Raw genomic sequence first — 14,925 nt, forward strand, 5'->3', positions numbered from 1 at the left:
TTTTTTGCACCTGTCTATTTAAGATGATTTTTGCTTACTGAGGGCACTATTTGCTGCCTTGAACAGCAGCACTTCAAATGAGCTAAAACATTTTTATAAGTTTTCAATTTTTTTATACTTGGAAAGATTTTGTTGCAAAATGGAATTGAATTTCGGAAGAATCAACACGATGTTTGGCGATTCAGCACTCATTATCTGGCGAGATTGGCTATCCGACACTCGTTATTTGGCGAAATTGGCGACCTGACACTCGTTATTTGGCGATATTGACGATTTAACGCTCGTTATTCGCCAAAGTTTCTAAACTAACATTCGTAATTCGGCGGACATGTGCTTTTTACTCCCGGAATGAAATTTTTTTTCACGAAACATCGGGATTTAACACAATGACGATCGACTACAGTAATTTCTGCTGCTTCCAGTGGCGATTTTTTTTTTTAAACGGAAACACTCGCATTTGCACTTTGACGCTGAAAGACATTGCAAATTATCTTCAGTTCGACGATCATGGACAATATCGGGGTTTCACGTAGGAAAGCCCGATGAGGGGCCGATAATTTAAGGCAATAGTTTAGGCATAGTGGAATAAAACAATCTCTTCTCGGAAAGAATCGTTTCGTAGCAAGCAGGAGCAAAAAAATTTTTTCGTCCTTTCCGAAATTCCGGGCATACTGAAGCAAAATTCGCTATTTGGCGCAGAAAAATAAGAAAATACGCTATTGGAGCAGGATGGCGCAAGATATTAGTTTTGGCGCAGTGCGGCGCAATTGGCGCAGAGTTCCCACCCCTGAAGAATTGTTGATTTACAGCATATTGGGTAATAATACAATGTCTTTGGTAAAATTTAACTATAAGCAATAAAGTGAATGACAAACAGGAAATGAAAAAATTTATAAATACAACATTTCGTCTACAATATATACAGTCGAACCCCGTCATAGTGCCAATCCCGCTTACCGCCAGAAATTTCAGGGAACAAATCTTCCATTTTTTTTTTTTTTTTTTGAAAGGAGTTGAGAAGAATTATCCTTTTCTCATTCCACTCTTATTATCTCAGTCAACATAACAATAGTTTGGAGCAAATGACTCAAAGGATAAAGACTGGTGTTGTCGGGGGGGGGGGGGTCTTAGAAAGCACATTGAATACCTGAATGTGTGTAGGAACCAAAACAACCAATGTATTCAACGAAACAAATATATTGATGGGGGGAAAGTATAAAAATTGAGCGTATTGCACAAGTTTTTTCAAGGTTTTGAAGACAAGTTTTTCAACAGTGCATGTTTTTACTCACTGGTCACATTTCCAGTACTAGCCTTGATTTGCTCCATTCAAATTATGTTGAAAGGTGTTCTTTCAATATATGAGACTAAAAAAGCAATGCCACTTTGTTTTCCTTTGTTTATTTTATGTTTGTACTTATAAAATGCATCGCTGAATTTATGTAGAGCTAAAATAATTTCAGAGGCAATTGTATAACATGTATCTCTCTTAAGTTTTATATCACAAAATATTTAAGTAATATAGTACAGTTTTTGAAATTTTATGAATTTTCTCATCTTAAAATTGAATGTGTGTAAAATAGGTTATTTTATTTATGGAATAACACTAATAAGACACTGAGATACAGCAGTTCATTATAAACGTGTGATTTTTTTTGTAATGAAGCCTCTCTGAAATGCTATTCCAACCATGATCCGATATAATGCCAAACTCGTTATACTGCCATAATTCTTTGGGATGGATGGTGGCATTACAATAGGGTTCGACTGTACATTAAATCCAAAGGGTAAAGTGGCCAGTTTTCAGACTTTGGATGCAACATATGTTCGTACATTGGTCAGATCTAGGACAACTGGTCAGCCACTTTGTGAAGTACCTGGATTAGAGGCATTGGCCATAACCCATGTATAAATTTTACATATTTTTACATACACATTCTTTTTATTACGGGGCCATTCAAGTATTACGTCAGCAGATTTTTAGCCTTTTTTGACATCAGCAAACTTTTCTCAGTTTTCCCCCCACCACCTAACGCACATTGAGATCAGAGACCTGCAGGTGGGGAGGGGGGGGGAGAGCACGAGCATCCTGCCCGACAATCAAAAATTTATTTTGCATCAAAAATAAATTCGATTTATTTTTTATGCAAAAATATTTCTTTTAAAAATTAAAAAACATTGAAAGAAAATACCTTTACATGTTATTGTGGTCAATTTTCATCAATTTCAATAGCTAAGAGCTCAAAATTTCTCATTAAGAAATTCATTGCGACCCCCCCTCCCCCACCAATCCGATCCTGCTTAGCCTCTGATTTGGATTGCTCTTCAAGAATATACATAGGGCTCCATAGTGAAATTAGACAATTATCTATTTATGTATGGGAGTCAAAAATCCAACAAACTCAAGGGCAATGTATGTGACATACTGAGTGGAAACAAAATCATTTAGCTGACCTACCCCATAAGTGAGAGACCGGACATGGGGGGGAAGGGGCATCTGTTGAAGTCTGAGAGGTCTACTAGAGAAGGAAGTCTTTTGAGGACTTATCATTGGGGGGAATGTTAGTTCAGGTGCCCACAAACTAGATAAAGGATTTTCTCATTTTTCACATTCCTAGTGTAACCCTCCCCCTTCCATCGATGCTGGCGTAACACTTAAATGACCCCTAAATTTATTATCCTGCAATCTCTATGGGTACAGCATCAAAAGCTTTTTGACATCCTGGTGCTGCATACAAGTGAATTCAGTAAAATATGAGCTTCATCACTTTGCATATCTCATACCATTGAAGTACAACTACTTTAAAAAATACAAGCATTCAACTTCATCATGTGACCATTTTTCTAAAATTCAAAAAAAAGAAAAAAAAACCCACAATAATAACTGTCAAACTATTCAGTATTACAAGTGCAATTTGCACCATGGTTAATTTTCTTAGTCATACAAACACCCAAATTCATGGTGAGTATCTATTCTCTGCTCTAATGCATGTGTCATTCCTTGATAACTACATACTGAGTTTCTGGATGTATAACTTATAAGTTCTACTTTGCCTCTTTCGTTAAAGGGTATTGCAAACAAAAGCTGATACATCACTCACTTCAGCCAACATCAGTTTGTAGATATCTCATACTGGTCTCTGTATTCAACGGTATCAGAAGCCATATCCACTCTTCTTCCCTAATACTATTCTCAAAATCTCCCCTGAAGGATAATTCTTTACTTGCACATCCATGAACCACAACTCATGATCTTCTACTTGGTGTCAGAGTGATGGGCAAAACTGCTCCTCTGGGACACAAACCAGTGATGGTGGGCGAGTTTCATATTCTAGTCATGCCGCCCATCTCTGTCTTCAGTATTAGAAGTCAAGGTGGCAGATGCCTGAATTTTCATGTTATGTATCATGTTGGTCTGCCTGCTTTCTGTGTAGACTTTTTTTTAAATGGGAGACTGATTGCATTTGAGACTCAAAGTTGGAAAACCCACATCACATCAAACAACCAACTTCTGTGGGAACTATAACCAGTTGTGATGGATTCTAGCAATGCTAGATATATGTACATCATGATGCCCATTCAACTGCTATCTAGTCTTTTCTGGCTGCATAACCATTTACGAAGAGCAAGTTTAAAACTTTTTTTTCAAGAGGCACGCCATCAAGGAACAAAAATTAGTTGCAATCTAGAAATGCCAAATAAGAAATAGAAATGTGAGGTATTGATATGAAAATCAAAAGTACATGACTGATATGCAATACCTCAATTCAGCAGCTTGGGCCCGAAGTTCAGCAAGTTTATTCAGACGTCTTGTTTCTTGTTCTTTCTTTTTATCTTCTTTCCTGTACTTGTAAACATTCCTCCCAAATTCTCTTTGCTTTAACTCTTTCAGACGCTGAAAGAACAACAAAAATAATCAAGCACTTAAAAATAACAATCAGTAATGGGATATTTTGAGAGATCAGTGCTTAAACCCCCCCCCCAACTGGAACCTTCAAAAACCTTTGTTCCTCTCATGATGGGGGGGGGGGGGGGTTGATAGAGCTCACAGGACATCTAACTAAGGTTGAATAAAATTTGATTAAAACCTCACTTCCCAAGCAATTTTTATCAAACTCCCTACACCAGATATCCAGTTATGCATAGATTAATGTCAGGTAAATCTGATTAATTTAGTTGCAATTTATTCACATTTGCTAGCATAAACTAGCAATTAATGTGTTTACTTTTGTATAAGTCACATTTTTTTTTTATGAATTTGTTCCAAATTTGAAGGGAGTCAACTTATAACAGGTGTGGTTTTTGTGGAGAAAACCATGTTACGGTCCTCAAGTGTGTGTGCGTGTGTGTGGGTGGGTGGGGGGGGGGGGGAATTCGACTTACACACGAAAATATACATATGTATGGTCACCAGAAAATTTAATTAATTCATTGCGATACACCAAATTCACCAATACAAAATCATGGGAATTATGTAAAATTACCAGTAAATATGATAAATTTGCAATATACCAAAAAAATTTACGAAACTTACTAAAATGGTTGGCGATCGTACACATATGGAAAGTTATCAAAAAAGCATCAGGATATAACCTCTGAGGGGCAAAGAAATTGTATCTTCAAGCATTTGTTAAATTTTCTATAGTTAAATCACCTGTTTATGAGCATGGTCATACGAGTTGATATGGTTGTCAAATTCTTGGTATTTATAATATTGCTTGTCACACAAGTCACAATGGAAATTTTCTTTAAAAGTGGCAAGGGCCTGCTGTACGGCTTTTTCTCTGGCTTGCACAGCCTATAAATAAAGAATTGGAAAAATTAGCTTTTGATGTGTATAACATATTGATCGAGGGGGGGAAAAATAATGATTTTCTTGCTTCTTGAAACAAATGCTAAGGAATATAAACATAATTTTCAAAAAGATTAAAATACAATAGAACTTTGGTTTATGAGTGATTCGCAAGAGAAGCAAAAATTTTAACAAAATTTAGACCCTATATACTAGCAATGACTCTCAAATTAAGAGAATTCAAAATTTTTGCAACATATTTTGACTTGATAAACAAGATATTTCTCCCAAAGCGAGTAGAGCATGTGCCAAAGATTCCTAGATGAACACTATTACTTTGAGCATTTTCCTCGTCTGTCAAGAATCACAAGATTTCAACTAAAAAGCTGACGATTTGTTTTTCTGAAAGGCTGCCTTAACAAGTTAAGCTCAAGCATTTCTCGAGATTCTTTTTCCATTATTTTAATGAAAGACTAAATTGAAAATTATATTGTATGCATATGTGAATTAATGAAACCCTTCAATAGTTTTAAGGGCCCCTGTTGGATTTGGGTTTATTCGTTAAGGCATCGAAAAGACTACAAGAGAGGCATTCATAGCACAAGCCCATGAAAGCCTATCTCACCCTCTTGTTGTGTATTAATACAAGCAAGGATTTCAAAGTAAAACCCCTTGCTCTTCTGTATCATTCCAAGAAACTGGAGATTTTAATATGAAATAAGTAAAAACACAATAATTTAAAATAATTCAACCTGCATTTTATCTTTGAAAATAAACATGGCTGGGGTGAGAGAAACATTAACAGGAAAAATCTCATTGGAATTTTCATTATTTCTTATGGGAAGTTTGATTTGATACATGAGTGTTTCGGATTACGAGCACATTTATACAACATTTGCAAAGCAAATTATGCTTGAAAACCGAAGTTCCACTATAGTTAATGTTCAACATAAAACTAATAGGATATATAGATATAACTTTCTGAAAATAAACATCAAGGAATCCAATACATCAAAAATAAAACAGGCTTTAGTGCAGTTGCAAATTTTTTTTGCATCACTAGTTCAATATGGACATTAACAGATATTTAAAATTTTCACATGACTGATTAATATTTAAAATGATATAGCTAGTCACCCAGGTACTTTTAGCATGGGGCTATAATGCCCATAGTTGCCATGCCCAGCTGACTGATTAATCAGTTATTAACAATCCCTTATTTGCATGTTAAAAATTAAAAAATGAACAAATACTATTTTTTAGCTTGTACGTTTCTTAAATGGATCGTGAATATTTAAAGACTAAGTTTTAAATGAAAAAACTACATATTTGTTGTGCAAAATTTGGTTTTATACTTTATATTTTTCTCTCAATTCCACCGATAGCTCTTTCTCTGTTTCTAAGACTCGTCTCTTCTCAGTAGTTTCTTCTGCATAATCCATCTAAAATCAAGATCAACATGAAATTTGAGAAACTCTTCTTTCTCAAGAATATATTCTTTCGAAATTAAGGTTATGGAATCTACATTTGAAAAAGAAACCAAAAATACAACTACAGCAGACAAAAATTCTCACATTTACATTCCAGTTCTCAAGAAAGAACTATTTCATATGTTGAAAATTTGCTGGTTCTTTTGCTAATACAGTTGAATTCAATAAACAATAACTAATACAAACTTTCTGAAAAAATTATTTTTGGTTTGTTCAGGGCTGGACAAATCCCAAGCGTCAGGTCGCCATGACGGCTAGAAAATCAGTACTGACGCCTTAAGTTTTTCAAATGTGGTTGCTAAATTTCTAAATTGGAGTCTAAGGGCGATTCAAAATTTTTTGATTTATTACGCTACGCCTTTTAACATGGGAAAAGTAAAAGAAAAAATTATTTAGGACCGTTTCTCTTGAGCAAAATACCATGCCTGGCTTCTAAGAAATTGGGCTGGGGCCTAAATGTTTTTTCAATTTGTCAAGTCCTGGGTTTGTTGCTGTGGTGCCAGATTAGATCGGCCAAGTCTGAACTCAAAAAACTTTTTCGAAAAGCTGTAGGCACCATGTACACACATCAAGGTGAAATTGTTGTTCGATATCCTATATTATTAGTGTTAGAGCGTTAAATTACAAAAAATGTTTCAAATGTTGTGTGTCATCCGTGATCCTAGAAGAAATTAGAAAATTCTTCATGCACTGGCATGTTGAACCAAGAGAAAGACCAAAGCTGACAGAGTAAAAAGAGCTATTTAATATAATTCAATAATTAATTGATAGATAATGTGTTTAACCATGAGGTTTTCTGATGTGTTTAAGTTGCATGATTTCAATTATTTTTTCGCTTTTATTGTGTCACAGATTTTACAAGTTTTGATTGGTTATATCAACTCACGCTACATTTCACTTCTCACATTAACTGTATTTTATTACCGAACTACCATAACTTGAAATATAAGTTGCACCCAGGAAAATTACTAAAGGGCACAAAACTAAGACAGCACAGGATAATAGAACCCTCAGTCAGGGTATATCAGAACACCCTGAATGAGAATTTTCAGGATAAACTTGAAAATGATTCTAAAATGCATCATTCAAATGCCTTATTTTATACCTGAGTCTCGGTGTCTATACAATCTGTAATGTGTCTAACAAAATCATACATATTATCATGGAAAAGTCAACCAGTTTATTTCACATGAGTCTGGAATCTAATTTCCACTTTAAATTCTTTCCAAGTTTTTCATCAACCAGAAAACTACATTTGTCATATCATTTTGATGTCTAATATCTATCAATACTTTATTCTATGTGCATTATAATTAAGCTTTCTAAATATGTTCTACTTACCTCATCCGGATACATTTGTGTAAAAACACAACAGCAAAAAAATATTTTAATTGAACTAAAAAAATATTGCTAAAACAATTAAAACTAGGTCATAACATGGTTGTCATGCTCAAAATAAGCATTTGTATTCATCAAACATTTGACACCTTAGCAAACCTTAACGATGGGACTTTGAAAGTCATTAACATTATAGCCATACCCAGATTTGACGCACTTCTTTAGCCACATGGTCAACATTTGCAAGCATATATACACATTGACCTCAAAAGAAAATCCAACATCATAGATGCTTAGCAGCTAGCAATTATTAATATAAAGCACCAAGATGAATTCTAAATATATCAACTTTTTGATATGATAAATTTTGGAATTCTTTAACATAAAAAAAAAACATAAATATAACAACCATTACATAAAAAATTCAATTTTCACAAACATATTTATTGATTTGCATTGGCTATATATGAAGTTGTGAATAACATACCCCTGTGTAACTCCAAAGGAAAAGCAAACTATCAAAATGTCACATCAGGAAGAGCATACAACTGAAGCAAACAGAGATTTTTACATATGCAGTGAAACCTTGGTATAACAAAAAATAAATTCCTCTACAATGATTTTTTTTTTCTCAAACCTAGTTTGGAAATTGCTGCACTCTAATGCAGGGCTGGACAATATTGCAAAAAAATCTAGGCGTCAGAACAATTTTTTAGGTTCCAATAAAAATTTTTTACTAATGTCTAAAATAATGCTTTTGTTGACTTTTTCATTTTTCAGGGCATGGTGACTCCCCCCCCCCCTTTTCATGTATGCAAATACGCTGCTTTAAATTCCAAACATTTTGTGCTGCTCTCAGCCTACAATTTAGTAACTAGGCAAAGAAAATTTTTGGTGCCAATACCAAATTTTTAGTCACCATGGTGCCTGATTTATCCAGCCCTGCTCTAATGTAAACTGGTGCTTCCTTGATAAAATGATAATCCCTCTACAGCAATATCTTTCCTTGGTCCACAGAGTATCATTATATCGAGGTTTCATTATATACAGTTGAACCCTGTTCTAGACCAATCTTGCTCAATGCCAAAAATTTTTAGAGAACTAATCTCCCCCGTTTAGAGATTACACAAGTTCACTTAGTTGATATAATGCCAGAATTCTGTAGGAACAAACAGTGGTGTTGAAATAGGGTTCGACTGTAGTTTAGAACCCTACATTTTACTCAAATATAATAAAACTATATAAAAATAACACTAGTAAAAAAAATATTTTTTACCAAGTTATTTGGTATACAAATTTGTTTATAATATCATACACGGAGCATAGTAACAGGGCCTATGACATTTTACTGGCAAACTGTTGATCCTAGAGGAATACTTCCAATTAGAGAAGTATCCAAATAATTTGCAGTACTCTGATATGTCATTCCATATTGCAAGGGGTTGTATAGTTATTAAAATAAAACAATTTATACCGTCCCTGTGTGCCTAAAAATTTAATTAAAAAGTTGTTGCCCTGTCTCCCCTAATGTCAAGTGCAATATTCGCTGATATATTAAAATCCAAAAAATGGAAAAAAATTGGAAAAAACATGAAGGGGAAAACCTTCATTTAATGCTGTTTTTTTTAAGTCGAATACCTCAATGAACATTGCACTTAGAAATATTAATTTTTTTTTCTATTGATATTACAAGAGAGAGGACAATTACATTTTTGGGAACATGGGGACGGTATAAAAAGTCTTTTTTTCATTTTAATAACTATACAACCTCTTGCAACATGAATGAGACATCTGAATACTACATGTTATTTGGAACTTCCCTAATTGGAAGTATTCCTCTAGGATCAACAGTTCACCAATAAAATAGCATATGCCCTATTACATATGTGCCCTGTATATTATCCAGTTTATGCAAGATAAAATTTCCTCTTTGAGATAGATTCAACCATCATATGCTGAATTCAGTGGTTACTTGGTATTAACACAAGATTTATTTCCAATCATTCAAAAAGATTGGTAGGCACTTTCCTTTCACAGAATACAGAATACTCTTAAAAAGAACTAATTATATATAACTATACTAATTAAAAGAAAATTGTAAAAGCAAATACAGGGCAATTTTTATTGAACCGACCTGAAAAATTTGCTTAAAATTCTGCAGATGGTGCATATAACCATTTAGAATTATGACCTAATAAATCTGACATATAATAAATGAGAAATGCTCTTGGTGTATTACCATTTGTCAGGCATCTGCACAACATTCAATGCAACAAAGCCCACAAGGATTATTGTCTCAATTAAGAGCAGTTATTTACATCACCTGCAGAAGTATTAGAAAATTCACCAGGCCAGTTTTATAAAAATCATCATGGTCATGCGCATTATAACTTTAAAGCAATGTTCCCTCTAAGATATGCACACAAGTGACGAAAATTCTCAAGTAGAAATAAAATTAGAGAAACATTGCTTTTCAATACAATTTAATCAGTCGTTTTACAAATAGCAAAACAATAAGATCAGGTACAGTTGCAATATTTTTGACCGTTCATATGTTAAAAAAAGCAATTTCGTCTCCAGCTCCTGTAAAAAGTCATTAAAATGCAAACATTGTAATATACACACACACAGTTACATACATATAGCGTTATGCTAAATCATACAAAAGAGTATTCCCAAACAGTGTTTTCTCCCTGGAGTTTTAGAAAACTTATCAGGAGGAATGTAACAATTCTAAAATACTACACTGTAAACTGTCTTATGCTCACAGAACTCATCAAACTGAAAAATCAAACATTGTATGCACATGGAATAAACATTAGTGGACAAGATCTGGAAAAAAAGATGGATTGTTAGATTTGCAAGAATAATTTATTGAATCACAAACTGCTAATGATCTCTTTTTATTCAAATTCGAAGCATCTTGATTACCATCAACACTATCGAGCCAGAAATAATATGTATCCAAGGTAATAGTAGCTCTGCAGATGATCACTTGACATGAAGAGAATTCCAATTATTTTAGTTATCAAAATCTTTACTTTCCTGCTGACGGTGTGCTTATCAATCAACTATGGCTAAAAAGGAAAAAGTGTTTGTTTTATGAACGTTGAAAAATTCATTATGATCACTATTCAACACATAAGTCACCTCATAGAAAGATCAGGTTTCTCGTCAAAAAATAACTAACCCACAGAAACCAAGTTTCACCTGGTGTTATTCATGACTTCACAATGAATCGATTCACCATCTTGGATACTGATCTATGCTGTTATTGGCAATGCTTCATTGGAATATATGTGGTTTCTTGAATGAAAATAAAGCTTCACATCGTCTTTTTTATCTCTTGGGTCTGATACCATTTCCAGTTGATTTTGGCAACAGAAAAACAAGTTTCCAATCAGAAATAAAATTTTTCAAACATCAATTTTTTTTTGTTCAGATCAAACTTGATACAATCCTTATATAAAATCACTACATTCCTTCTCAACTCATGCACAGACAATTATATGTGTAAAGCTAACTACTTGCTATAATGTTCTTGTTAACCTAAGAGCTATTGTAAATTCACAATGTGGATGTCATTTTATGTAGTACAGTGATACCTCAACTAATGAACATTTCAGCTGATATGGATGCATGCGCTCACATAAAACAGTTGTATTATGAGCTAAATTTTCGTGCCAATCAAAATTACTCAAATGAGTAACTTGAGTCATTCAAACCAGATTAACTTATATATAATTTCCACCTCTTAATCACTTTCCAGATACACTTCTTTTTCAGAAAGATTTTGAAATCATTTCATGCAAAATGAATGATTAAGCTAAGAGAAAATACAAAGAAAAAAGGGAGCTCAAACTAATTTTTTCAGTGACCCTTCCAGTACTAAGACCCTTAGTGTATAAGTTGACTATATCACACACATAGCACATCACCCCTCACACACTTTTTTCTCCTATGGCTCATGAACCTGATAGAACAATGGTGCATAGTATAAAATAAAAAGATGTTTTTCATCTTCCTTTAAATTCTCCTTCATCCAATAGTAAAGTTGTTTATCACTGCCTTCAGTCAGTATTTGTCTTTTATTGTAATGCTTCTTAGTGTTAATGAAAGTTACTTTGAAATTTAAGGCAGTTTCTAGAACATATTAAACGATTATTGATAGAGAAACCCATATAAAATTGAGTTTTGGCTAACGAATGAGATTCCAGAAAGAATACTTCGCTGAGATATCACTGTACAGTTAAGAGATATATAATGACGCATACGAGGAATAGCTCTTAAAGGGGAAAAAATATACTATAAAGAATAAAATTTATATTTGCTTTTATTTTTTTACACATTTTCTTTGTCTTAAAAATTTAGATAAACAATCAAACTCTTATAATAAAGTTGAAGGGAGCAGCAGAAGTATTTGTGAGGCATGAAAAAAAAACTTCACTCATCAAAAAGGACCAAAATTAAGTAGTGAGGTAATCAAAAACTTCTTGCAGTTACTGGTTGCCAAAAACAAAAAAGTACACAGTAAATGTCACATATCGTTAGTCTTTAAAGTGATCCTTGGCATCTATCACCTCTTGCCATTGTGCTTACAGCTATGCAGTGCCCTGGTGGTAAAAAACTAAAGGTGGGGGAACTCAAAAAAAAATTATGGGTCACTTGTTAGCAAAGGATTTCTCACAAAGGTGGTTGTATAGGGAATGGAAGAGGTAATATTCTGTTGGTCCAAGACACTTAGAACTCTATTCCCTATTACCAGGGCATTGTGCAGCAGCTGCAAGTAAAAAATGCTGAATGCCAATGGGAATCACTCTGAAGACTAACGGAATGTAGCATTTGCTGTATAATTGAAATGAAGATGGAAAATTAATGAAAGATACAATTTTTTTTTTTTTTTTTTGGAAATGTGAGAGCTTCAGAGATATGTTTTAATAGGTCCCAGAATTTTAGCCATCGTTTTTTATCACTCCCCCGTCCATTGCACAGGTACTAAAAATTGTAATGGGATGACAGTTAAGAAAAAACTATCTGAAACTTACATGTTGTTTGTTTTCTAAAATATATGAGTAAGAAGTATATATGTAGGAACACTATTCTTCCCCGAATGTTTACTCAAAAGAATCAAGTAAATTCTATACTTACTAGCCTAAAAATTTCTTTTACGAAAATCCAACTATTATATTAGTCATGAATTTTATATCATTGAATCATTGGCAGATTTCTCACGAGCTTTTGTATCAGCATCTCAAGGAAACAACATGTGGGGTAAGAGTATAATACTGAAACAAAAGACTTTTAATTAGTGATGATCGGAAATATACCAGGTTTTCATACACAGTGAAACCTTGCTACAACAATATCTGATACGAAAGAAAATCTCTCTACAATTTTACATGTCCAAATTGGGATTGCGCTTACACTGTTTTTGCGAAACCAGACTACATTACCATTTTACTGTAGTACAGGGTTCCCAGCAAAATCTGCTTGACATTTCCTGACCACAACTCCTGAAGAAAAATATAATTCAGGACCCTACAATGTTTTTCCCCTTCACAGTTTTTGTGTCTTTTGACCTATCAGATATTTGCATATTTCCCAGATTATACAGGTCACTGGGAACCCTGTGGTATAAATCAATCCATCAAAGACAGTATCCTTAATCTAGGGGGTAAGAAGCTTCTCAGCAGTTACTGACAATTCAGTCCAAACTAGAGACTAAGAATAAAACTGAAATCCTTTAACTATGTGATCTTTATCAGATTCAACAAATATGAAAGAAAAATTATTGTATGTCTTTTATAGCAATTTTATTCATCAGTACAAAGGTTTACTCAACACAGAGTTTGGGTTTCTCTTTTCATGGCATCTAACTCATAACTTTTAATCTAATGGTTTCAAACATCTGATGCATCTTCTAGAACTGGAAAGAATTTAAAAAAAATAAATAATAAAAACATGAAACTGAAATGCAGACATAAGAAACATGCTTACATTTCTTTTTGATCAGATGTGTTTTAATGGACTATTCTATCTCTAGCAAAATATTGCTTTATCGAGGTTTCACCATATATATGTTTATATGCATACCATATGGATATAAAGAAAAGTAGCTCCAGGTCAGGACTGAATTAGGGTGAAGGAGATTCAGGGAGAGGTTTTCAATCATGATTTTACAGTAGGCAACAGTCAATTTTTTTTCAAATGGTGTTAAGATTTTTAAAAAAAAATCCTGATTAATTAAAAAATAAAAATTTGGAGGGAAGAATTCCCAATAATTACAAAGGTTTACTAGGAAAAAATTATCATGCTGCTGAAAAAAAATTATTTCTCGAATAAGAAAAAAAACTCTCTCACAAGGAACTTTAAGGTATGATTGTTGATTTTATGAAATTAAAATACAGAAATTTGTATACTTTTCGTGCCTCCTATACTTGGAGTGAGATATGAAATAAAATTCAGAAATTCCAAGCATTCATTTTTGCTATTCACACAAGAATTATTTCGTCAAATTTCCTCCAACATGTCAAGACCAAAAAAATATTCAAGTTTTATTGTCTTTAATAATGGGGGGAAGAAATCATTCAAATAAAAAAAACGGTCCGAAATTTTTTAATTAATTTTATTTATGTGATATCAAAAAAAAATTATTCAAGATGCCATTGCTTCACATATTTTTCCAGAGTTCAGTACACCATGAACTGTAGATACAGACCTCTGCAGCAGGAGCTGTATATCCTGACATCAATGAAAGTTGGAAGATAAATACTCAAGCTTCAATGCCAGAAGGCTAACCAACATGATATAGGTAGTGAGTGATATGTATTATCTTACACCCCACCTGGAACAGCAACATTAAAACAGTAAATCGCAATGACAGGCTCCATAATAAAGAAATCCACTTTTTTTTCATTATGAGCATTTTTTTCGACAAGAAATTATTTTGCATTAAATTATCATTTACATTATATTGTTGATATACAACATGCTGACAGCAGTCACATTCACAAAATAAGATGAAGGAAAGATGTAAACTGATTCAAGTGGAATCAAACCTGCCGCTAGTACAGATCATACTGAACCTCTGATTGATCAAGACACACTGTATAAAAAACCTTCACTTTTAAATGTTAAAAGCAAATTTTTTGCTTCTCCCACCAAAATTAAGTACTAAACGAAACTAGCTCTACCAAATTAAGTATAATGTTTTAAGCTCTTGACAAGGAAAGAGAATTTACATGTTCAGAAATTTAACTTTTTTTAGTTGCTTGTGCGAGCTAACTGCATAATTTGACGGGGATT

The 14,925-nt window shown here is 33.4% G+C and overlaps 1 protein-coding gene across 6 annotated transcripts in view; it reads right to left on the bottom strand.

Annotated features, from left to right (window-relative positions):
- Window positions 1-14,925, bottom strand: part of LOC149069168 (uncharacterized) — a 36,096-nt gene that overhangs the window by 8,478 nt on the left and 12,693 nt on the right. For 2 of the 6 annotated variants that reach the window (XM_089251268.1, XM_089251267.1), the window contains 3 exons: window positions 6,148-6,234; window positions 4,655-4,798; window positions 3,762-3,895 (listed from right to left, as the gene is read on the bottom strand). In XM_089251268.1, the coding sequence (XP_089107394.1) occupies window positions 3,762-3,895; window positions 4,655-4,798; window positions 6,148-6,234 (365 nt within the window). The other 4 variants (XM_089251271.1, XM_089251270.1, XM_089251272.1 and 1 more) reach the window with 4 other exon arrangements.

The sequence above is a fragment of the Pholcus phalangioides genome, unplaced genomic scaffold (assembly GCF_987345545.1).
Source record: "Pholcus phalangioides strain wild (caught in Gottingen) unplaced genomic scaffold, Ppha-v1.0 ptg000024l_1, whole genome shotgun sequence".
Taxonomy (NCBI): Eukaryota; Metazoa; Arthropoda; class Arachnida; order Araneae; family Pholcidae; genus Pholcus; species Pholcus phalangioides.